At 43.0% G+C, this 25,314-nt stretch overlaps 1 protein-coding gene across 1 annotated transcript in view; it reads left to right on the top strand.

Annotated features, from left to right (window-relative positions):
• GLIPR2 (GLI pathogenesis related 2) overlaps positions 1 to 25,026 on the top strand; it is a 38,769-nt gene extending 13,743 nt beyond the window's left edge. The window contains exons 2-5 of the mRNA XM_038389777.2: positions 3,207 to 3,315; positions 8,318 to 8,421; positions 21,748 to 21,825; positions 23,205 to 25,026. Of these exons, the coding sequence (XP_038245705.1) occupies positions 3,207 to 3,315; positions 8,318 to 8,421; positions 21,748 to 21,825; positions 23,205 to 23,365 (452 nt within the window). The 3' untranslated portion in view covers positions 23,366 to 25,026. The remainder of the gene's footprint in view (positions 1 to 3,206; positions 3,316 to 8,317; positions 8,422 to 21,747; positions 21,826 to 23,204) is intronic.
• Positions 25,027 to 25,314: the final 288 nt, after the last annotated feature.

The raw sequence follows: 25,314 nt of genomic DNA, 5'->3' as shown, positions 1-25,314 counted from the left end.
GATAGGATGCTATCAAACTAAGTTTCCTTTAAATCTTCTAGGCTCTTCCCTTTCTCTGGAGGTGATAGATCCGATCACCTTTTTAAGAGCCCTAGATTGCCTTATTTCAATGTGACTAGTTTGCTATGTGAGGATGTGACCATACACTTCCCAGCTTATGGCTGCCTCAGCTGCTTAGCCAAAGATCTTAGCCTAAGAACATGGCCTTAGACTATCATAGTGAGAGAAAGCCTATAAGCAGGTAGACTGTGATTTTGGTTCTTGTTTTGTACCTCTATAACTAGCTAAGTGATAAGAATACACCTAAAGTTTTAAAGTATAGGCCTTTACAGATAGGCCTGAATATCTATATCCTAACACATGTTTCAAAAGCATCTGTCACAATTTGTATTTGAATAAAAGCTCTCTCCCTTGCTGTCCAAGATTTTCCATTGTTTGATACAGGACAGAAGTGATAATCCACTGTAGATGACATCAGTCAGTCATCGTGGCATTTGATTAGTTGTTACATTCAGTAATATGGTTCTCAATCCAGCAAGTGCAGTTTTGAGCATGCAGATGCAACTCCTAAAGCAATCTCTGAGCCAAATTCAGTGATAACAAAAATGGTAGTATAAATTGTTCAGAAAATGGGTATATGTGAGTTTAAGAGGAAAAGTGGTATAACCGGCACCAATTTGGTGTTTAAAGGTATGAAAAGTGAGTACAGAATGCAAGTGGAGGGAAAGGTGAGCTATGGAAGGAAAAACATCTTACAGGAAGATGTAGGGGAGGATGCTAGGCTGGTTTCTTTTAATAAAGTTACATCACCCAGAAAACTCCCATTGCAAAATTCAGACCTGCATAAGTGAACACAAGTCACATTGACTTCAGTGGAAGTTGTTAATCTTTACTTCAGGGATTAGTTTAATGTTTATTTAATGTCAAACTGGTGCAAATCATATTGTTCTGCCACTCAACACTCATTCATACGTGTCTTCTGACGAATGTACACCTATCATTTTACTGTACATAACTGAGGCTAAAATTTTTCCACGGAGGTCACAGAAGTCATGGAATCCATGACTTCCAGCGACCTCCATGAATTTAGCCTGTCAGCCAGGAGCTGCGGGTCCTCCTGCCACCCTCCGTGGCCACAGGCCCCCTGGAGTGCCCAGCCGCCACGGGAGTGGGGACGCAGCTCTTGGCCGCCGCAGGCAGCGCAGGCCCCCAGTAGCTCCCGGCCTGTGGTGTGGGCCCTCCCAGAGCTCCCGGCCGATGTGGTCGGCGGGGACCCCCCACAGCTCTGAGCTGCTTCAGGCGGCGGCCTCCCTCCCCAACTCCCAGCCCAACGCAGGCGGTGGGGCCCCCAGAGCTCCAAGCCACTGGGGGCAGCAGGGCCTCCCCCGCAGCTCATGGCTGCTGCAGGGGGCGAGGGACCCAGGAGCTTCGAGCCACCGGGGGTCCTTCAAAGCTCCCAGCCACCACAGGTGGTGGGGGGACCCTGGAGCTCCGAGCCCCCACAGGCGGTGGGGGCTCCCAGAGCTCGGAGCGGCCCACACAGCTCCCCAGCTTCTGCAGGTGGTGTAGTGAGAAGAAATTTAGGAAAGCATAAAGTTAATAACAGGAAAAACTTCCCAACCAGGAGGTGAAATAAACTGGAAATGATTTTACAGGGGAAGAGTTGGAAGTCCTGTTGTTTAGGATATTTTAAAATAGACTTGATAAAACATAATTAAATGGATAATAGTGAACAATCCTGCATCACTGGGGAGTTGGAATTAACATTCTAATGGGAATTGTCCTCTTGTGGAGCAGCAGTAGTTAAAGTTGAAACTAGCTTCCCATTTAAGGTTTGTATATATATTTTTTTCTTTTTCAAACCCAAACTGTCCCCAAAAGAAATTGAAACTTCACACACCACAGCTTATCCTAAAGTATAGTTTCTCTGTGAAGTTTGGAAAAATTCAGCAAAGCCGTTGTAAATCTATGATGTCTCAAAATTTCCCTTGTTCATTTTTTGAAACCTTTCCTAATGGCTTTTTGGCTCATTGCATCTCAGAAACTCCAGTCACTGCAAACTTCTTACTGCTGTCAGCAAAGTGAGTTGCTCCTGCTTCACTATTCCAGTGACACCATATATCACTACTTATTCACCCCTTGTTTGCTGACTTAAAGGTGAAGATTACCAGGGTATAAAAATAAACATCTTAAAGTTTTTGAAAAAGCAAATTTTTACAAGAAACAAAACAATCCATTCCTGTCTCGCCTCTCAATATTTGTGGTGATTGTTTCAGTCTCTAACCCCTGATTTGTATTTTCAGTTCCTCATACATTTTTGTTCTAGTACTGGGTGATGGGGAGTGGTGTGGGGGGGAGAGTGACTTAATGCAATGTATACTTCAAAATATTTGCATATATCTTAAAAAGAAAAGGAGTACTTGTGGCACCTTAGAGACTAACAAATTTATTAGAGCATAAGCTTTCGTGAGCTACAGCTCACTTCATCGGATGCATCCGATGAAGTGAGCTGTAGCTCACGAAAGCTTATGCTCTAATAAATTTGTTAGTCTCTAAGGTGCCACAAGTACTCCTTTTCTTTTTGCGAATACAGACTAACACGGCTGCTACTCTGAAACTTGCATATATCTTAACATAGTGTTTTGACTATCTGTATGGGGGAGTTGACATATGTAGAATGGTCCTGTATAAAAAAAAACTCCTTTATTTTTATTCATCATCATAATATAATGCTACTTATATAGTGTCCTTCCAACAAAGTATCTCAAAGGGCCTGATTCTGATTTACACTCAGGTTACACTTATGACCTAGCAGTATAAAAGGGCCTTAAATTATGCTTACTTTAAGACCTCTTTACACTGCTACTGTGGTGTAAAAGAGCCTTATTGTTCTGTGTTCTGCAGGCATTAATCAATAAACCCACATAACTCCCTCTTGAGGTCATAGGTAGGGTATTTAAATATATATAACACCTTTCAAAATTCTTAAATGTAAAGCACTTGCTATATTTCTGGCTTCATTTCATTCTGCTTGTAGGTAATTAGGGTGGTACAGCTCTTTGTTATTTCACTGAACAGTGCACACAGTATTCTTTAGATTCATTCAGAGTGCTGTACCAGCTTCCCAATATATTTCAAGTTTTCTTTTCCTGATTTTAATGAAGGCTGTATTTGATAGACCTTTCCAATATTTTGCATTATTTCAGCTTCCAAACAATTTGCTGAAGAGGTCTTAAAAGCCCACAATGACTACAGAAAGAAACATGGCGTCCCGCCACTGAAGCTTTGCAAGAAATTAAACAGTGGAGCACAACAGTGAGTTCAACCCTTCCTTTCTTATAATGAGACTTTTATCACATATATGAATTAAACATAGCACATTCTATTCTATTACCCAGCACTGGGATCTGCCTATTCATAGCCCAGAAATATGTGCACTTTACCATGTATTGTCCTTTGTTGAGGTGTTGCCTCCAATGTATGATGCTTCCATAAATGATGCTTCCGTACCAGTGAATCTCTTGTGGTGGTGGTGGTGGTGGTGGTATTCATATTCTTAGCTTCTAAGGCCAGAAGGGACCATTCTGATAGTCTTGTCTGACCTCCTGTATAGCACAGACCATGGAACTTCCCCCAAATAATTCCTAAAGCAGATCTTTTAGCAAAACATCCAGTTTTGATTTTAAAAATGCCAGTAATGGAGAATCCACCACAACCTTTGGTAAAATTGTTCCAATAGTTAATTACTCTCACCGTTAAAAATTTACACCTTATTTCTGGTCTGAATTGGTCTAAGTTCAACTTCCATCCACTGGAGTGTGTTACATCTTTCTCTGTTAGACTGAAGAGTCCATTATTAAATATTGGGTTCCCTCATAGGTACCTATACATGGCAATCAAGTTACCCCTTAATCTTCTCTTAAGATAAATAGATTTTGCTTCTTGAGTCTTATCACTGTAAGGCATGTTTTCTAATGCTTTAATCATTCTTGTGGTTCTTCTCTGATCCTCTCGAGTTTATCAACATCCTTCACAAATTGTGGGTACCAGAATTGGACACAGTATTCCACCAGTGGTTGCACTAGTGCCACATACAGGGATAAAATAACCTCTCTACTCCTACTCGAGATTCCCCTGTCTGTGCATCCTAGGATCCTATTCTTGTCATCTGCAAAAGTACCCTATTCTGGAGATGCAATAGTGGAGAGATACAATAATTTCACAGAACTTTGACTAATATAATAACACCAGAGCTTTGATTAATATACATTTTTGTGAGACTACTATTTTGTGCTCTGAGGGAAGGAGGACGGAAGAAATCATCTTTTAGAAACATAGGAACTACCATACTGCATTAGCACACTAGTCTTTCTAGTGTCCCTGAAAGTAGGTATACTAGATCATACAGAAGAAGGTATGCAAAATCTGAGAATGGACAATAAATGAAATAATCTATCCTTAAAATAAGTTTCTTTCTACTCCTGACAGATAGATAGTGGTTGGTTTGTGTCCTAAAGCATGTAAGCTTATATCCTTTTATCCTTCTAATGTAACTGTGTAGTAAACAAGTCGTCTTGTTATCTATATCAATAAATCATTTTTGAGTATTACTAAATTTTGACCTCAATAAATCATGCAGTAGTGAGAACCCCAGGTTAATTAGGGCTTGATTTTAAAAAATACTTCAAAATTTGTTGTGTTATAATTATATCTGATGTCCCCTTGTTTTATTTGAGATGCTTCCAATTGCCTTTCTCTACACCATTAATTATTGTACATCTCTCTTGGGTTCCCTTGTATTTGTCTTCTCTCTAAAATGAATAGTCCTGCTCTTTTCAGTCTTTCCTACAGGAGCCTCCCCATTTCTACAGTCCTTTTCATTGGCCACTTTTGGACGACTCCTACTTCTGTCATATTCTTTTTGAGATGCAGTGACCAGAACTTAGCCCAATATTCCAGGTGGTGCCACACCATTGACTGTATATAAAGAGTAATATTCTTACTGTTCTCTAACCCATTCTTTATGCATCCTAAATTTTTGGTATTTTAACAGATTGCCTTACACTGAGTTGTCCACAGCCACCTTAGGTCTTCTCCTGCATGATTACAGTTAATATAGACAAGAAAGTTTATGAATAGTTCAAATTATTCTTTCAAATGTGTATTACCTCGCATTTGTCTCTATTGAATGTCATCTGCCATTGTGCTGCCCAATTGTGTAGTATTGTTAAGTTCTGGAATTCCTCACAATCCTCTCTGTTCTTGACTAATTTACCACTTAACTTTTCCCTGTATGGCATGAAACAGAGAGAAATCTTTGCTTGACTGATGTTAGTTGCCTTGGTGTACAGTATTTATTTATTTATTTTAACTTTGGAAGGCACTCAGATACTAGTGTAAACAGGCACTACAAGCACCTAATAACTTTTATGTCATTGCAGATGTAAGCCCCTATTCCAATAATTAATATATTAAACACCGGTCCTAGTAGAGCACCTTGGGCAACTTCGCTATACACCCTCAATCAAGCAATTCCCTGTCATTAACTGATACCTCCCACTGTGCAGAAGACTTCACAGAAAACTTGGGCATTGGTGGCACCTTGGTCTCTCCTCTTCTCTGCTTATGGCACACAACAGTTTAGTCTCCTGATGACTGAAATGCTTTTTTTAAAAAAAAAATTAATACATCACTTGGCTCAGTTTAGAGGTCTCTGGGTGAAATGCCGTGTGATAGACATGAGGACAGAGTAGATCAATGGTTCCCAAACTGGATTGATTCACATACTACCTTCCTAAAAAAATTGATGTTTGAGATACCACATGAAAATTTGTCCTTGTTGTGCATATTTATTTTAGGCCTTAATAGGCTTACCTTATGTATTTCCAGATTCTATAGAAAAATAAATGCATACAGAAGCCTAAAATATTTGATTATAATATCATTTGAAAACATCTCAGGTTTTTAGACAGTGCAACAAGAAGCAGCACATTGAAGCAGCCATTATTATTATTGGCCTTTTGTAGTACTCAGATTACAAGAAACAGTTAAATATCTCATCCATGATGCATTGATCTGTGTCAGTATGCGGTTGTACTACATGCAGTGGCTTGACTTTTTAAATCATCTCATTTAAATTCAAAGTTCCTGCTAATTCTTATCTGGATGGTCGCTGAACACAAGCCAAAGGTCACGTTGTTTTCCTTTTGCAAGATGTAAATCAAAAAAAACACAAAATACCTTGAGTAGCTCTCAAAGAAAAAGAAGAGTGCCATTAATGAGAAGGGGGCATATATGTGTGAAAGGGCTGGGGGACTCAGGAGGTGGGGTAGAGAGGTGAGGACAGTGCTTAAAGTGGTCTGAAAGAAGGGGTGGGGGTTCTATCATAACCTGGGAGCAGCACCTTTGGTAAAACAGTGCTTACAGTGCACCCCTCAGCAATCCAGCTTGAGTTTAAATTTCTTTTGCTAGGTCTGTCATCTTTTGCATGCTCCTTCCTGCCCCCTCCACTTTAAGCGCTGGTGGAAGAGTCTTTGCTGAAAGTTGGGGCCTTTATCTGGGCACCAGGCAGGTTCAGCTCCAGGAGACCTTTTGCTCCTCAGCAGTTCTAGCCTCCACTCCCAAACAGGGACAACTGCAATGCTGGGCAAACTGCACAGTGGCCCCCGCTCTTAGGATGAGGCTCAGATTGCAGCCAGAGCACTGTCACTCTGCTTAGTCCTGTAGCCAGACTTTTATTCACTGGACCTGACCAGCTGCCACCCCACCCTCCTGGCCTCACTGCAGAGACGGGAGCATTCTCCATGCATCTCCTGCCTTCCAGCTCTGCAGGGGTCAGGCCTCAGCCTCTGTGGGGCAGAAAGTGCAAAGGAACTCTGCAGCGGGTACTTATGTGTGTGGTGGGGGTAAGGAGGGCTTCAGTCCCATGGCTCCCTGTGACTGTGAGCTTTGCAGCTGCCCTGAACCAGCCCTGCCTGCCTGTGTCTTTTCAGATGAGAGGAGCTCTTGTGGCATGACAGGGAACTTTGCGAGTTTGCTACAATAACTTGAGCAGTGCAGCGCAGTACAAGTAGAAGACTAGGCCAGCCTTCTGTTCTGCGTGCAGTGCCTAGCGCAACTGGGGCCTTGTCCGTGACTGGGGCTCCTAGGCACTACAGTGACACAAATAATAATATAGCGGAAAGGCAGCTAGCTGTGTGCCTGGTGAGAGTAGAGCGCCCCTGTGGACAGCCACAGCACTTAACACACCACCGAATAAAACTACTGCACCGGCGCAATTGGCAAGTCATTCACCTTTGTGGCTGAAAGGGCCATGTTGCTTCTTGAAGTCCAGTGGCAACTTAAAGACTAACAGATTTATTGGGGAATAAGCTTTCATGGGTAAAAAAAAGCTTTCATAGTGCAGCTGAAGAAGTGGGTTTTTTACCCACAAAAGCGTTTGCCCAAATAAATCTATTAGTCTTTAAGGTGCCACCGGACTCCTCATTGGTTTTGTGGACACAGACTAACATGGCTACCCCCTGATACATGTTGCTTCTTGGGCATTTTTTAGCCTCTGCGGTGCAGGCAATGACTGTTCCTTTGAAACTGAAAGAGTTTTTTAGAGTTTTGAATGTAACCCTTCCAACTGGCTCCCATACCGTGTTCATGTACTGCAGTTTGGGAGTCCCTGGACTAGATGATCGAATGGTCCTTCTGGGCTTAAACTCTTTGAAATCACCTCTGTCCACACTGAAAATTGACTATTTATTTCCTGCTCACTGTTTTTTGTCTCTTAAACAGTCTCTAATCCATGACTATTTACCTCTTATACCACAATTAATTTGTTCTCTTAATAGCTTCTTGCCTGGAACTTGGGAACTCCACCCCCAAATATATTCTAATTTATAATCCATATTGTTCCTATGCAGATTTTTCCTATACAGGGAACTAAAAACTATAGGAATTGGCACTTACAGCAGTTTCTGCAGGCTCTTCTCCATACACAGAAGTGGCAGAGGCTGCAGCTCCTGGATTCTCCAGGATCTACACAGATCTCAGTGACATGAGGCTTTGTACCTTATTGCCTCCAAACCCTCTGTGGCAGAGAGTCATGCTGTAATAGAAGTGCAGAGGCCCTAGAGGCAATAAGAAGGCAGAAGGCCTCTGGACTCTTCTCCTCATGCTGCTGAGATCTGTGTTGATCTTGGAGCATCCACTACTTTAGGCATCTGGAAATTCCGTAACAGGATTATAAACCCCCAGGTCAATGTGACTGCTCTCTGCATGCGATATTAGCTGGTACTGCTCTGTCACTGGCATATGATTCCTTTGCTAGGTATGCAGAAACACTGGCTAGCACCAGGGTCCTCCAACACAGCCCTGAGTCTTCAAATGGAAAATGTGGAGAAAATCTAGCGTGGGCTTCCTATGATCAGCCAGGTAAGTTTGGTCTTTGCTCCTAACTCATAGATGTTAAGTAAACAAACTTCCTTAGTCATTTTGAGCTAGGAATGTAAATACTTATAATACAAAGGCCTAGATCCTATCCTGGGTGGTCGGGTGGCTCAGAGCAACGGCACTGGTAGATATTTCCTCAGCTCCAGAAATCTTGACAGTATGAACATGGTTCCATGGGACTGGCTTAGGGGCTGTGCAGTGGTGGACACTTAAACTGCTGTGCTGAAAAGAAGATGTGCATGCTGCAGCTAGCATGGTCTGCTAACGGCAGGTGCCAGACAGCTAGTGTGCTGGATCTGCATGCTGTGAGTAGCAGGCCACGCCCCGTCGGCGCTGTGGTGCATGGGTTGACTTAGTAGCCAAGCCCCAGACCTAGAGCTCTTCAGAGTGCTCGAGGGGTATTCTCCCTGCTGCTTGCAGGGGAGCAGAGAAAAAGAAGCCTCCTACACCTTCTCTATTCCCTGTCCCAATTTTGCACCAGTGCAACAAAGGAGAGTTGTTGGCCCAACATTGCCAAGAAGCTTAAGGGCTTGTCTGCCCTTGAAACACCGCATTGGCACGCTGCCGCAACACTTCAGTGTAGACACACACTATAGCCTCCGGAGACATTCCCCACAACCCTGAGAGATGTAGTTAGGCTGAGGTAGTATTTCAGTGTAGATCAGCCCTAAGTGAATGCTAATTGCACCTGCATTCTCCTCTCCAAGTATGGGAACTGCTATGTGAAGAAATAATTTCTAAAGACCTTTGTGTCAACACCTTTGTGATTCCTCTTGAATCACCAGTGCAAATACTTTCTGACCTAAAAGAGAGATGACTTTTATGTGGTTTAGTTTAGACATGTGTGACAAATTGAGCTCTTAGTAAAACTATCTCACATAGGCAGCGTGTGGTGAGTGCTCAGGAAGAACAATTTTCACTGAGCTCCCATTCATCCCTTCTCCAGTCCCTTATTTTAGTGACTTTAAGGCTTGCTTTCCCCCTGTTGGGACCAAGCAATGTAGTAGGTTAGGAAGAGCATTTGACTTAGAAGAAATGTAGTTTCGTACTGTCACCTTAGACCGTGATTTTCAAAAGAGCTCTGGGGAGGTAGGAACCCAAATCCCATTGTTATTAGGCCTCTAAGCACCTTTGAAAATCCCAGACCCATCCCTTAATGGATATTCGTTCACAGTGAAAAATCATTACATGCTTTGGCTCACTTCAGAACTATTAGCATGATGTCCTTTGGAATAGCATGAAATGTGCTTTTGGGGCAACATGGGGGAGCATAGTTGTTTGAAATTAGCACAGGACTTGTCCCTTGCTAGCTATACTTTATTTCCTCCTTTTTATTAGCACTAATGTTCCAAAAATATTTTTTTAACAGTTTATATGATGATTTTGTTCAACGACTCAGCGAAGAAAAAAAAATCCTCTACATTATATAATCCGTGCTCCTTCATGGAGCAGCTTTTTCTTCTACCTGCTGTTTCCACAGCTGTTTTGTCTACTCTGTACTGAGAGCTTTTTATATGGGTGTATCTGATTTATTTATTTACAGTGTGGCACGTCCTGCTGAGCAGTCTGAGCCATGTCCTCTCCTTTTTCCCCAAAATGATAACTTTTATGATACAAATCTTTTGAATCAAATACACTGTCTATAGAGCAGGGCCTTTTTAAGCGCTTGTGAGTGAAAACTAGTTGTGTGCAGAAAATTGTTCTCAGCTATTGGCTTAGGCTATGCCCCTGTGGAGTTGGTTCTCTTTCCACTTTTTTCCTTGTCCAGTTCCATCCAAATAATTAATTTATGTCATGCTGAATGAGGCTGGAAACTGGCTGTATTATGGATTCTATTCAAGTACTTAACAAAGGGAGTTAGTGTTTTCCAGTTTCCTTTCCAGCTGAAGGAAACATCAGTAAGTCTCCAACTTGGTATGCAGTCTCTCTAAAAAGAGCTGTTGCATTGCTGGATTCTTAGTGTTCAACAAGAATGCTGGCATAGTTGGGTTTCATGTGTCAGAAAAAAATTAGGGTTTTAAAATGTAATGCCCTAACTGTGCGTTTTTAGAATTTCTGTACATTTCATTATAAGATTTCCAGAGTAGAACAGTCTATAGCTGTTGTTTGAAATTTATTTAGCCCTGTATTCTACCAAGTATGCATCAGTCATTTGCTCCCTCTGATCCTGAGGAAGTTGCGTTGCAGACTTTTCTTTTTCTATGCTCAGATGAGTGACATCATCATCACCACTTACCTAGTGTATTCTGCCTCTCTCTTCTTTGGGCTGCTCTGGTACACTACACACCTGATGGTATGCTAGGTGTCTCGTGAACTTGAAGGTAGGTACTAGAGATGCTTAGGACAAAATTCTGCTAGACCCTATGTGGTGGGAAGTACAAGAGGGCATCTTGTGGTCGATGAAAGGGCCATAGAGAAATGCAGGCTGTGTGTTCTGGGGAGAAAAGGGACTTCACTGTTCTACTGCCCGGGGGACACATGATTTCCCAAAGGATTGGAAGGATGCAGGCCCTAGCCTATGGAGATGGATCAGCATGCAGAAGGGAGTAAGCTTCACCGCAATAAAGGAGTGTAATAGCAGGCATGCCTTGAGACTTCCTAATACGCCTCGTGGTATGGGTGGCTCCTTACCACTCAGTGCAAAGTTGCACACTACGGGCTTGATCAGTATAATGTATAGGCTGGAGCATCTGGTGCTTTGCAGCAGCACACTGCATGTCTACTAGAAAGACCTGTACGAGGGCTGGCAAAAAAGAAAGTTTCAATATTATAAATAAATATTGGTTACAGTAAGCAAATACATGGTTTATTTTTGAGGGGAAACAACTCTACATTTCCTCATAATTCTAAGACAGCTTTTGTTTAAATATGAAATTAAAAAAACGTTGATTTAAAAAAAAAATTAAGCCCAATTCCGCTGCTTTTCTTTACAAGGAATAATATCTAACTCTGTTAGTCTACTTATGAAAATCTCTAGGATTACTCACGCAGTAAAGTACAACTCAGTATGAGGAAAGGCACCACAAGATATTAAGGAAGTGTACAAAAAAGCAAGTGAGAGAGAGAAGAGGTTTTAGAGGGAGAAGTATAATGCATACCGCTTCTCCATCTTCACTATAAAATCACTATCACCACAATAGAGCAGCATCAACTCTTAGAACGTAAAGTTTCTGCTTATTAGGTTGACCTGTTCTTATTATCTATGTTCTGTCATCAACATGCTATATGGCATTTTAGCAGCTTTTCCTCACAGCCAGGACTTGTCAAAAACCATCCAAGACTGTCAGTTCACACTTCAGAGAGGCATGCCAGGATTACTGTCTAGTAGGGTCCATCAGTCAGACATTGTCATGAACAGCTGTGTTTCCTTAGAAAAGTTTTGCAATTTCAGCTGTGGTTCACAGCAGTAAAATCAAGTAAAGTATTTTTTTTTAAAGTGTTAGCACATTGCTCTGCAGCTAAGCCCAGCAGAAAGGAAGCTCCGGAGTGATTTAATAAGAGATCACATCTGTTTGCACACTACTTGCACCCACCACTTCCACTATGATCTGGTAGCTGTCATCTAGGGTAAGTGGGTGTAGTTGGTTTGTTTGGCTTTTTCCTTTAAACTAAAATGTACTTCTTAGGAGTGCCAGCTCAGCCAAATGTTTCCTTTTTGGAGTTTTGTTCGTTTGTTGTTGCTGTTGTTTTACAAAAGGTTTATTCAAATGTAAAGTAAAACGGTGGCATTTAATATAAAATTACATCGCTCAATACAAAATCAATTCAGGTGGATTAACTAGAAATGAGGTGGTGAGTTCTCTATATCATCAAACTTGGGGAAATAGATGATGTTACAGTTACTGGCTAAGTGCACTTCTGACACACCCCGGTCTCTTGACGTGTACCCCTTCTCAGATCTCTAGCCATCACCTGTCTTAAAGTGGAATTGTGCCATTCTCCTATTCTCAGGCTGGTCTCTGGCTGCAGTCTTCTGTGCATGATTCTGTGCTTATCTGAGCAGGTCTGAATTTATATCCAGCACCTGCAAGCCTGTTCCCTCTGGAAGCTATAACAGTGGTACCCAGTGACCAGACAGGCTTTTTAAAGTAAAGTGTCATATTAACACACAAGCATTTAAGAGAAAAAAAGATCTTAAAAGAACAATATTGCCAACCTTACAAGATTAAAAATAATAAGTCAGACCCTCTCTAGAGAGCCAAACTCATGAATCATGCCCTCAAATCATGAGATTGGCTCCCAAAATAGTCTTTTTTTTTAAATCAAATCATGGTTTTTATTCTGTCTTTTGACTTTAAGTCCCCTTTATTCCCCTGCCAATGTGTGTGGGACAATTTCAGGTAGAAAAGTCAACCCCTTTAATGCACACAACAATTCATACCTCTCCAGGCTGCTCAGATGGAAACTCCACTTGCCCACTCCTCACCCTTAAGCTAGAGGAACTGCCATTCATCTCGTGTTTTGAATAAGGGAAAATTCATGATTTGGCAACCAATCATCATATTTTTATGAAACAAGTAAACACCCCAAAATTGCTAAAGTGATGATAAAATTGTGAATAATAAAGCAGATTGTACTTATAGCTAGTTTACAAGGTATCTAACTATTATCCATATGGGGCTCCTCATAGGGCTAAGCTTCCTATAAATCCCACAAACCCTCTGGGGTCTGGCTGGCATAATTACTTCCATTAACTCAACCCATTTCTGTCTCCCAGCCTCAGCAAAAGCAGTGGCTCTCCCTGCAGCTCCCAGCTGTTTGCTGCTGCCTCACCCCACAGCTGCAGTTGTCATCTTGCCGGCTCCAGCAGCTGCAGTGCAGGGAGGGGGCCCAGCAGCACCACATGACTAACCATCACCAGCAAACCATGACAAAAATGGTGGGGGGTCATGATCCCATGTGCCTCCCTATGCATCACCTCTGTGCCCAGCAGGGAGGGGGGTTTCAGGGCTTCAGCCCTGAGGAGTGCACCTGTTGGGGCTCAGGGCTTCAGCAGGAGCAGGGCTGAAGCCCCGAGTCCCAGCAGGTGCCTCCCATGGGGCCGAAACCCCGAGATCCTCTTCCCCACAGGGCTGAATCCCCAAGGTCCGGCAGGCAAACTCCAGTTCTTGAATTTCTGAAGCTTGTTGTATGCTTCTTAGAGGGTCAGTGAGTTTGGCCACCCCCAGTATGAATTAGATTAAGGCATTCATACAGAAAATTGTAATAGCCCAGTATACAGTAACTTTACCTCACTGACCAGGTCACATAGAGAGTTCATAAAATTCTTACCTAGCAGAATTCTTAAAATATTACATAACTCCATGTCTGTCACTGGTTCCTCATGTCTTACATATTCTCTGTTCTGTTCCTGGTAAGTTCTTCCTTCATATGAAGTCTGAATGCATCTATTAGACCTAGAATAAAGACTGTGGGCTTAATTCATTCCCGTGTCACTTCAGTTTTATGCTGTGTAATGCTATGATTTACACTGACCTATAGCAGGAGTAACATAGGGTTCATTCAGATTCTGCAGCTGAAGAAAAGGTTGCAATTGGAGCCACTTAACCAGGAGGAATTATATTTTGGCATGCACTCAATTTAACGGAGATGTTGATACAAAAACATCACATTCAAAATAAGCTCATAGCATCAAGAAGATCTTGCTTTGGGCATCATTGATTGATTGAGCAATTTATTTTAGACATGTTACTCTTGAATGAAGCACAGAAGCGCCTATGGTTTGTCTTCAGTGTGCAGGTGTAACTTCTGTTAGCATTAATGGGAATCACACTTGCAAATCCAGGTGCACAGAGATCACCCCACCGCGCCTATGCGGCTCCAAAACAGGTCTTGTTTCAATGGCTTTTCTTGGACCAAAACTCAAGAGAAGGCAGAGGGGGAGGGAGAAGAGCCCATAATTATGTTAGAAGCTTCAGAAAGTGTCTGAGTGAGATGCAGTTTACTTTTACCACCAGTTTATGTGCCAAATGTAAACTAACACCTGCTGGAGCAAGCAGTCATGTGCAGGTCACTACATAATGCATTCAGTTCATAGATCTGTATCATGGACAGCACTTCACTTGCCCTTTGTCTTCAGGGCAGAGCATTGACTTAACCCTCTTGCAGTGATGAGCTGCCAAAATCTTAATGGGTTCCCTCCTCACCCCACAAGGGGGTCATTGCCCACCCCCGCCCCCTGGGACTCCTGCCCCATCCAACCCGCCGCATTCCTTGATGCCCGCCCCCCAGGACCCCTGCCCCATCCACCCCTGTCCCCTGACTGCCCCTAGAACCAGGCAGGAGGGTCTCGTGGGCTACCGTAGTGGGTGCCCATCCCACCCCTAAGAGCCAGAGGCACCTGCCAAGGGGCGAGGTGGGGAGTCCCGGTGGTGCTTACCTGGGGCAGCTCCCAGGAAGCATCCAGCAGGTCCCTCTGGCTCCTAGGGATGGAGGAGCATAGCTGGGGGGGGAGCAGGGGGAGCAACCGCTCCCCCCACTGATCACGTCAAAAGTGGCACCTTAGGCGCCAACTCCCTGGGTGCTCCGGGGCTGGAGCACTCATGGGGAAAATTTGGTGGGTGCAGAGCCCCCACTGGTAGCTCCCCGCCCGCGCCTGGCCCCACCTCACCTCCACTCCGTCTCCGCCCCTGAATGCACTGCCCCGCTCTGCTTCTCCGCACCCCCCCTCACCCCCCGTGAATCAGCTGTTCAGCAGGAAGCCGGGGAGGACTGAGGAGCAGGCGGCAGCTTCCCGCTCAGGCTGAGGGTGGCGGAGGTGAGCTGGGGTGGGGAGCGGTTCCCCTGTGTGCCCCCCCACCCAGGTTACCTGCTGCGGCGCGGGCGGGCCTCCTCGCGCCCCCCCCACCAGAGCTCACCTCCGCCTCCCTGGGCCTGAGTGTGAAGCCGCCGCCTGCTTCTCAGCCCGCCCTGGCTTCCCACGCGAACAGCTGATTCGCGGGAAGCCTGGGGTGGGGGGCGGAGAAGCAGAGCGGGGCGGCGCGTTCAGGGGAGGAGGCGGAGCGGAGGTGAGGTGGGGCGGGGAGCTGCCGGTGGGTGCTCTGCACCCACCAAATTTTCCCCTTGGGTGCTCCAGGGCTGGAGCACCCATGGAGTCGGTGCCTAAGGCGCCACTTTTGGCCGGTTAAATTTAGAAACCTTTTTAGAACCGGTTGTCCCTCACAGAGCAACTGGTTCTAAAAGGGCTTCTAAATTTAACAACCGGTTCTAGAGAACTGGTGCAAACCGGCTCCAGCTCACCACTGCCCTGTTGCCAACTAAGGCCGGGAGGTTAGTGAAGTCACAATTCTATGGGAGCATGTAAGTGGAGGGGTTGAGTGTGTTGCATCCTGAGAACTGAAGCCACACACATATGAACAGTAGAGTTCAGTTTGAGACATTGGTAGCAGTCGAAGACTAAAACTGCCTGTGAAATAGCAAAACATGAGTCATTGCTGTTCTGCAGTCAGAGAATTAACTAGGGCCCAACATTGTGCATGTTTGTAGGCCTATCAGCTTTGGCAGCATTAACTGACTTATTACTCTACTTCCTGGAATGTTAAGCAGAGACAACATAGCTGATGGGGGTGGGAGACAAATCTAGGCCCTCGGATGCTTGTTAAAAGCAATCTCTGCAAACTGTGGTTGTGGGGGTTTTTTAAAATTGACTTCAGAGAGAGTGCTTTGCATCTGCAAATTGTATTTGGAGCCCCTGCCTTCATTATTTTCTGTTCTGCCTTACTTATTACAGATGAATTGACTGGGAAACTAGATACATGAAAGCATAAATTAGAGCAGGGTTATTTATTTGATAAACTTTTCTTGTACACAGAGCATCATTCATCTGCGGTGCTGCATAAATTATCATAATTATATAAAAATTGTCTCCTTTCCTCTCTGGGTTACTCGGGAGCAGGCAGCACTCATCTGTGTGCTGGGGAACCTGATGTTGACAATAAAGAAGATCCTGAGTAGTCTAGTGCTGATGTTGGACAGGTGGGAATCCTCTTGACACCCTCCTTTTATTTGTAGAGGAAATTAAAATTGGTGGTGCCTCCCTCTGGCTGGGTCCTGTCCACACTCAATGGTGTGCCTTGGGAACCTCTAGGAGTAACCCTGAGCTAATTGTGCAATTGGTCTAACTCAACAATTCCAATTATAAACAGTGTGCTCCCAATATACACTTAGATTTGAATTAACACACCTTTACAAAACATGATATAACAGACTGAGATTAAATGTCACCTCTAATTTAAATTGGCAGGGGGAGCAGTTCAATAAATCAATTAACAAATACAGTTTACAATAGTAAATGAAACTGTATCTAACTTGCCTTTACCCTGCTACCATTCCTCTGGATTTCAGAATTCTCAACACTTGTTTGGCTGGGCATGCTTGGAGATCTTGAAACTGGAGATAGCACTCCTTTGGTCCAGTGAATCCATCCAGCCAAGGCAACAAGCTGCACAACCCCTCTGAAGATTGTTTTAACCAAATGTCAGAAATCCTGGTTCTTGTTCAATGAGAAGACCACTCTGCCTCTTCTCAGACTCAGACAACCCCTTAGAGTCTCTTTGATGTGCCCCTTGCCATACAAATGCTTTCCCAAACCTGGCTGGTGTTTACTCACACACTGCCTTCACCTGAGGCCCACCTCAGTCAGCTCCAGGACCAGCAAACAGTCTCTGCCCTGGCTCCAGTGAAGCCACCAACCACCTCGGAGGCTCCCTGTTTGGTCAAAGCCACAGCAGGCTCTCAGTAGTAGCTTCTGGCTTCCCGGCAGTAGGTTAGCAGCAGCTCCTGGTATGGACAGTGATCCACAAAAGCAATCTCAGCACTTCTCCCAAAAATGGAGCCCACCACACGCTCCCCCTGCACTCCCTGAGAGAGGATAACTCTCTCCCTTCCCCAAGGCATTATGGGAGTTGTAATCTCCAAGGCGGGATTGTAGCACTCAGGATCTTCCCAGTTAAATTCAGAGGTGTGGAGAGGCAGCTCAAAACTCAGTAGGTACCCATGGAAGCAACCCAAAATACAGCTAGACTCCCTATGGCCTGAGTTTGCAAATCCCCCAGGACACTCTCAATTTATTGATCCTGCAAGTTCTTGATTGGTTCCTGAGGGGTGCAAAGCACCCTCAACTCCCATTTTGAATTCCAACAGTTAACAATTATCAGGAAGTAATGGTGAACTTGCAGGATTGGTCCCTCATGGAAGAGAGGCAAAATGAAATGGCTGTTGGCCTCCTCAAAGTTGCAGACACAAAAGAACCTGACAGTAAACAGAAGAGCAAATAAACCTTCCGTCCTCAACAGCTTTCCCCTTCCTCCCCCAAAACAAAGAACGAAAATAGAGCCAAAGACATCACTTAAGTAAACTCAAAGCCGGCCTTAGAGGCAGGCAAGTTGTATGCCAACTTTTTTCTCAGCTGATCTGCTTGTATGTGTGCATGCACACCAAAAAAACATTTTCCTCCCTGGGTGGCAAAACACCTAGGCCAGCCTTACTCCATGCACTGCCATAGAGTTTAGTGGAACTACATGGTATATAAGTCAATGATCAGTTTGCCCCATTAAACACAATCTGTTTCATATAAAACCTATTGTGAGGGGGTTTATTCCTTCACCCACTTCCTTCCCTGGTCCTTCTCGCATGAACAGAGAGCAACAATATCCGAAGTCCAAAGGTGCAAACAATTCGATTTTTATTGGGGTGAACTTCCAGCAAGCATGATTCCAGTTTCCTTCCTTAGTGTCCCTCTTCCCAGCTCTGACACCACAGAGCCTTACAACTGTGTCCCTGTTCCCATTCCTGCCCTTAGCCAAACATGATTCCAATTTCCCCACCCCCATTCCCTGTTCCCATTTCCCACCCACTTCCTGATTGACTGCAGACTGTATAGTAAAACTTGAGTTCTGCTTAGCTATACCGTAACCAATCATTTTACTGAAATTTAACTAACCAATCCTAACATATTGTAACATGATTATTTAACCAATTATATCCCACCACTTTAATTCGTTTACACCCAGCAAAATTAATTATACAGCAAACAGAAACAATCACAGAACCAGACAGAGATTATACAGACAAACAATGGGGAAATGGGGACTACAGTGATAGAACAAACACAGAAATGCAGATTTCACATCCCAGCTATTGATAAATGAGTTCTTGCCAGACAGGCTGCTATCAGACTAAGTTTCCTTTAAATCTTCTAGGCACTTCCCTTTCTCTGGAGGCGATAGGCATTATCAGGACAGGATTGTATTCCTAACAGCCCAATAGCACCTTATTTCAATGTGACAAGTTTGGAATGTGAGGATGTGACCGGTCGCTTCCCAGCTTATGGCTGCCTCTGTTGCTTAGCCAAAGTCCTTAGCCTAAGAACAGGGCCTCAGACTGTCACAGTAAGAGAAGGCCCTTACACCGGCAGACAGTGATTTTGATTCTTTCTTTTATTCCTCTATAACTAGCTAAGTGATAAGAACACACCTAAATTCTTAGAGTATAGGCCTTTACAGACAGGCCTGAATATCTATATCCTAACACCTCTGAACTCCAACAAACTGCAAGCCTTGTTCTGCCAAGGCTGGGAATAAACAGATCACAGGGCTGTAAACATTAACAAAGCCACGATGCAGTGTTACTAACAAATGATAAAACTCTTAACTCAAGACAGAGCTTGCCTGAGTCATTTTTTTTGTTTTAAGGATTTGTGTAGTATAATCAAAGTTTCTTAATTTCATTGCAGGACAAAAATGGATTAAAATAGCAGAAGATGGTAAATAGTAAAAACAGCTATTGAAATGAGATTCTGGTCAGATAGCTCCTGGGGTGGAGGTGAACAGTGCCGCTCAGGTGTGTCAGCAAGGGTAGCTTAAAGCTCACATTGTTACCTCCCTGATCCTGGTGCTGGCTTTGTGCAGGGCCAGTCCCTGTGAACTGAAGGCTACTCTTGACTGTATGAGAAGGTTAACAAGAAAATTGGACCACATAGATGTTCTCCAAATGGTGCAGGAGTGTATAGAATTAAAACGCTGGGGTCAGAGATTGACTGCAAAACAGCCAGCATTGAAAAACACACACACAACACAAACTCTACAGCACAGGCTCAGTAATCGGTAAGTTCAGTGCTTACAATGGGGAGGGGGTGTTACACTTATCCCTGATCAAAAGAATACTGCAGAGGAGTCCTGCTTTGAATTTTTTGTAGAGTCTCAAGTGGCTCCTTCTTTCCTTCAACTGTCTTTTCTTTGGTGGTGGATAGAGGAACCTTCTTGACTCTCTGTGACTTTTTCCTGACTGACATCTGGAGTGCACCTGCTGTGACGCTTCCCAGCTTACCCAGGGTTGTGAGGCACCTCGCTGCCACCTGCCCTTAGCATGAGGAAGTCTTATCTGCCTGGTGTGGATCAGCACCATAACTCCACCAGCCTCTGGCAAAACAAGCACTGCCTTCCAGGCCTCCACAGGCTTCACTCTCTCTGTATGGGCTAGCAATAGGCACACACCAATCCCCAAGTCCTCTGTGCATCCTTCTGCAGTGCCCAGCCCCTATTCCACTGAACACTCACAGAACTATCAAGTTGGCTACTCCCAAAGGAATAGTACACAGCAGCTTACTCGTTTCACCTCAGGATCACCATTCCACTTAACACGCAGCACTTAGATACATTTATAGTGAAAGCAAGTTTGTCATCAAAGAACGGAGATTCAAATGATAGAAAGAATACTGGAAACAACTGGTTACATGTAAAACAAAATGATAATATGCTTGCTAGAGCCTATAACACACAAGATGAATAGCCCTGCCTTATACAGATTAGCTTACCCCAAATCCTTTCCCCAGCCTTTTCAACCAGAATGGCTGAGACCCGCTTTCATAAGATCAAGCCTGCTGGCAGCTTGTCCTCACAGACTGAAGGATACCTGGTGTACCTCCATACCCCCAGTTTTGCCCCCAAAAGTTCATTGTCTTTACTCATAAACAGGATAACCCCTGCTAGTTTTGTTTTTCCCTGCAGCAGTCTGACTGAAAGACTTCCTTTGTAAGATTCACAATGGTCGTCTCCCACCTCCTATCTGGAGAAGTCCGTCTCAGTGCACATTACCTCTAAGTGACCAGCCTTTAACTACAAGGCCTTATGAATATAATTTTCAGTATACATTCCTACATTCTGCCCATACATTTCACAATGATTTGATGACCACTGTGACACAGGCTTTCAGCAAAGGCTTTATCTGACCTACTTTGGTGAACCCCTGTGCCCTTTGCCAATGGACATCAAGAGGTTCTTTCATCACACCTGCCATCCAGAGAGGGCCCAATAATTTGAACTACAAGCCTTTTCATATTCTTCTCTAGCCAAAGTTCATTGAGACAGAGGAAATTGTCTCAAAGATATCAGGGAAATTAAGTCTTCCCAGTGAAAGCATTAGCTTAAAGCTGCTGGTAACTGCTTTATATTGGGACCAAATATTATCATTGCTTTTGATTTATTGCTTTTCTATTTTTTCATGTTTTAAGGGGGTTATAAATCTGTCAGACTTGAATTACCATTGGGGTTTTTGGTGGGGTTGGGAAAGGGGTATCTGTGCTTTATTTGGTGGATAAATTTGCTAGGTGTAATAAGCATACTGCCCTTTGCTATTCGGATCACAGGGAATAAATAAGACTAGAAATCACCCAGACATGTGGAAATGGGGGTGGTGGGAGCATTGCCCTTGTCCACAAATCCTGAGCAGAAACCCCTCTGTAAAAGACCAGCACTTCATCCTTAACTTATCCTGTTCTGTGTAAATAATTCAGACAGTGGATAATTTTATTGTACATGCCATCAGCCAACAGGGTGAGTTAATCTTTCTGAAAACTCACTTTAGTGCTCATCCTTTTAGGTAGGTTTGTGGTTTTTCACTTTAATTCTCTCTGAAAGTACATCATCCTGTTTAGGGTGTGGTGTTTTATGTCTCTTTCTGCTGCTGTTTCTCAGAAAGGGCCTAGGGTTTTCTTCTGTTACAGAAAGCATCCATCAGCACACTGTTTCTCTTTTCTTGCTCTAGTTCCTTTTATAATGGAATGCTGTATTTGAGTATGATGGTAATTGGGGAGTGGGACAGGAAGGCCACTTGTAACTAAGAACTTCCCTTGATTCAAGAAGTAACTTAAAATTGTTACTCATTCCATGTTTATATGACTTCATTTAAGCATCAACAGTTCTTGCTGATCTATTAACAGAAGAATCTTGTGGGCAAGGAGATGTGAGTTGCAGTTTGCTGAGTTCACTCTGTCTGTTGCAATTCCACAGCATCATTTCTTTTGTCTTGCAGGAAAGGAAGTAGCTGAAAGATGGTACACTGAAATAAAAAATTACAACTTTCAAAACCCAGGGTTTTCTTCTGGGACAGGTGAGCTCAGGCTGGGCACTGCTCCTTCAAAGATGCAGCTCTTACTTTAAAAAGTTGTTAAATCTGCTTTCTCACTATTTTTCAAAAATCAGCTTTTTTAAAAAAAATTAAGGTGTGTGTGTAAAAGACCAATGTTAGAATTGCTCACAGGAAAATGACAATAACTGGAAGGATAAAAGGAAACTGTGACTCTGAGGGGAATGAGAAAGTAAACAAAATTTGTATTAGAAACAAAGTAGATATATTTTTTAAAATGTCTCAGCCTTCAACTGTCAGTATTAAAAGGTGTTGGTTTTGAGGACAAATGCACTTTATTTCCCACAAATTATCAAAATTGTAATAATAGAAACCATACAGCTGATTAATTAAAGATACTGTGCTTATGTCGCCTTGGTTTACCTCTCCTACCATCTAATCCCATTGATGTCAATGAAGTGTTACCTAGAGTGTAAATTGGGGCCAAATGTTGGCTCCTTAGTTGCCTGTTAGCAATTTAGTATGAGATGAAAATACTGTTGTTCTTGGAATTGGCAGGAAACAATGAGAGAGATTTCAAAAGTTTTTCATAGGAAAGTTCATTTATCTGTAACTGTGCATAGAGGAAAAGGAGTACTTGTGGCACCTTAGAGACTAACACATTTATTAGAGCATAAGCTTTCGTGAGCTACAGCTCACTTCATCGGATGCATTTCCGATGAAGTGAGCTGTAGCTCACGAAAGCTTATGCTCTAATAAATTTGTTAGTCTCTAAGGTGCCACAAGTACTCCTTTTCTTTTTGCGAATACAGACTAACACGGCTGCTACTCTGAAACCTGTGCATAGAGGGAACAGCTGGTGGAATAGGTTCTGAGAGACAGCTACTCCACAACTGTCAGAAGAGACTAGAAAAAAGCCAGGGAAGTTCATGTTTCACTAATGCTATTAACTTATGCTGTGCACCATGGAAACATAGTCGGAGGGATCAGAACGTTGAAGCAGGTGGGGAACAGTCAGTGGTAGGATGGTTACTTTGTCAGCCATACTGCTGGGAGAGAAGGGGCTGGGATCATTGCTGGCCATGGTATGATGCCTACCCAGGGTCTTGAATCTGGGGCTTTTGTGGTTGATGTTCATCAAGGCCTGGCTGTTTACACGTAACTTTTGCTATGTATTTTGGGTTTGGAACAGAGCAAGGAGCTCATGAGTGCAGTGGAGAACCATATTGGCTGTCTTTCTAAAAACAAACTATTCGATCAGCTGCATTTTTTTTTTCACCTTCTTAGGCTTGTTATCCTGTCAGAGAAAGAAACTAACTTAGTTTGGTGTGACTTTTTTTTGCTCAATCACTAGAAATCCAAAGTCCAAAGTTAATGTGTTTATTTGACCTTTTTCCTCTTAGGTCACTTTACAGCAATGGTTTGGAAGAACACAAAGAAGATGGGAATTGGAAAAGCCACAGCAAATGATGGCTCCACATTTGTGGTGGCCAGATACGATCCACCTGGAAATGTAGTAAATCCAGGTTTCTATGAAGAAAATGTTCTTCCTCCAAAGAAATAATAAAAAGACAGTTTTTTTTTGGTTAATGAAAAATGTACTTGTGGACTGAAGACATCTTTAAAATTAAATAAAATCAAATGATATTCCATGCTTGATACTACCACTCACCTGTCACTACGAGGCAACAACTATGCTACTTGAATGAGTCTGTACAGTAGATCTATACAACTTCAGAGATATGTTTTTGTCCTGAACTAATTCATTTGAGAAGTACTAAAGCATGGGTATATGCAAACTCCAAGATTTTGCCAAACATGTAAAGTTCAAGAATTTATGTGGATTTTTAATAGTTTGTGTGAACTGTGTGTGGCTTTTTTTTAAAGCAAACAAGTTTGTAACTTTATAACTTTGTAACTAAAAATATCACCTTGTAATAATCTATCACTGTATTCCAGTTTTCCAGTATTTTTAATGAGACGCCATCTGTACGTTACTGTTTTAGGATCCAATTCTGCAGTCTTGAGCCACGCAACATTCTTTTAGACGTCAGTAGAAAGTTACATACAAGTAAGGGCAGCGGGACCAGACCCATAAATATCTATCAAGAGAAAAATCTTGTTGAATGCTATCCGAAATACAGCCGGTGAAACCATACAAATCAGTCAGCTCTGTAATTAATGTCTGATACAAAAGTTGTCAAAGATGTTTATATTCAATTGGTAGATTTTAAGTTTTAGTAGCTAAACTAGTTTTTGAACAGAATATATTTCCAATTCATATAATCCCTTAGATTTTTCAGTACTTATATTGCCTTATTATAATGTACATCAAATTGGAGATAGATATTAAATGCACATGTCCTGTTTATTTCATTACAAAAAAACAAAATATCCCCCTTTCTTTAGCTTCTTGCACTCTCTGACTCACTACATGTTGCCACATTTTAGAACTAATCTAAGGAACTACTAGTTTACTTATCATCAAAATATACTAAACTTTCTCTTAGACGTCTATTGTCTGACATAGGTCCAGAGATTGTGCAGGTGGCTCGTGCTCCCATGCAGAGGGAATAATACTTAGTACAGGGGCCCTAGAGGAAGAACTTCAGTGGAGCATCTTGGATTTCGCATTTTTGTTCAATGAACTAATTTTTGCTTCCAAATGAATATCAGATACATGCCTCATACTAGAAGATCAATAATGTTCCAGAGTCCTATTCTGTTATCCCCTAGAAAAATCCTAGGGGGTTACACTGCATATAAATGAGGCAACACTTTGGTCCAGAGAGTTTTTTTGAGTTTGGACTATGCAATAATAAGAAAATAAGAATAATATTTTCCAGTGCAGGATGGATGTGTGAACCAAGGTTAAATTATCTCTTCAAAAACTGGCTGCAGGCATTTTTTCCCCTATTAAATATAAAAAGGGGATCAGTATTATCCCAGAGCTAGAGGGCCATGCACTGATACCCTGACTCCTATTGGGTATGACTGTGCTTCATAAGTATTCCTTTTGACTTCAGTGGGATTCTGTAGGTCAGAGTCTGGCCCACAGAGAGTACCATTATGGAAAGGCTTTTTGTTTACACAATTTTGGTATATTGCAGTGTTATGGCTTAGTTATATGTCACTGTGGTAGTGTGTTAGATTCCTTTTGCTGTAACCCAAGAATTTAACACCAAAAAATGAAAATCTGAAAATGAAAATAAATATTTTTCTTACAAATTACTTCTAGATAATTGTAGCCTAATTTGAGTCGCTTATCTCAGTCTATATCATGGGTGGCCTACCTGTGACTCCGGAGCCGCATGCGGCTCTTCAGAGGTTAATATGCGGCTCCTTGCATAGGCGTTGACTCTGGGGCTGGAGCTACAGATGCCAACTTACCAGTGTGCTGGGAGATGCTCACTGCTCAACCCCTGGCTCTGCCTGAGGCCCTTCCCCCACTCCACCCCTTCCACCAAGGCCCCTGCCTCTTCCCCCAAGCCTGCCATGCCCTCGCTTTTCCCC

Source organism: Dermochelys coriacea, chromosome 2 (genome assembly GCF_009764565.3).
Source record: "Dermochelys coriacea isolate rDerCor1 chromosome 2, rDerCor1.pri.v4, whole genome shotgun sequence".
Taxonomy (NCBI): domain Eukaryota; kingdom Metazoa; phylum Chordata; order Testudines; family Dermochelyidae; genus Dermochelys; species Dermochelys coriacea.
The sequence above is the reverse complement of the archived record's forward strand: the minus strand, read 5'-3'. Positions and strand labels throughout refer to the sequence as shown.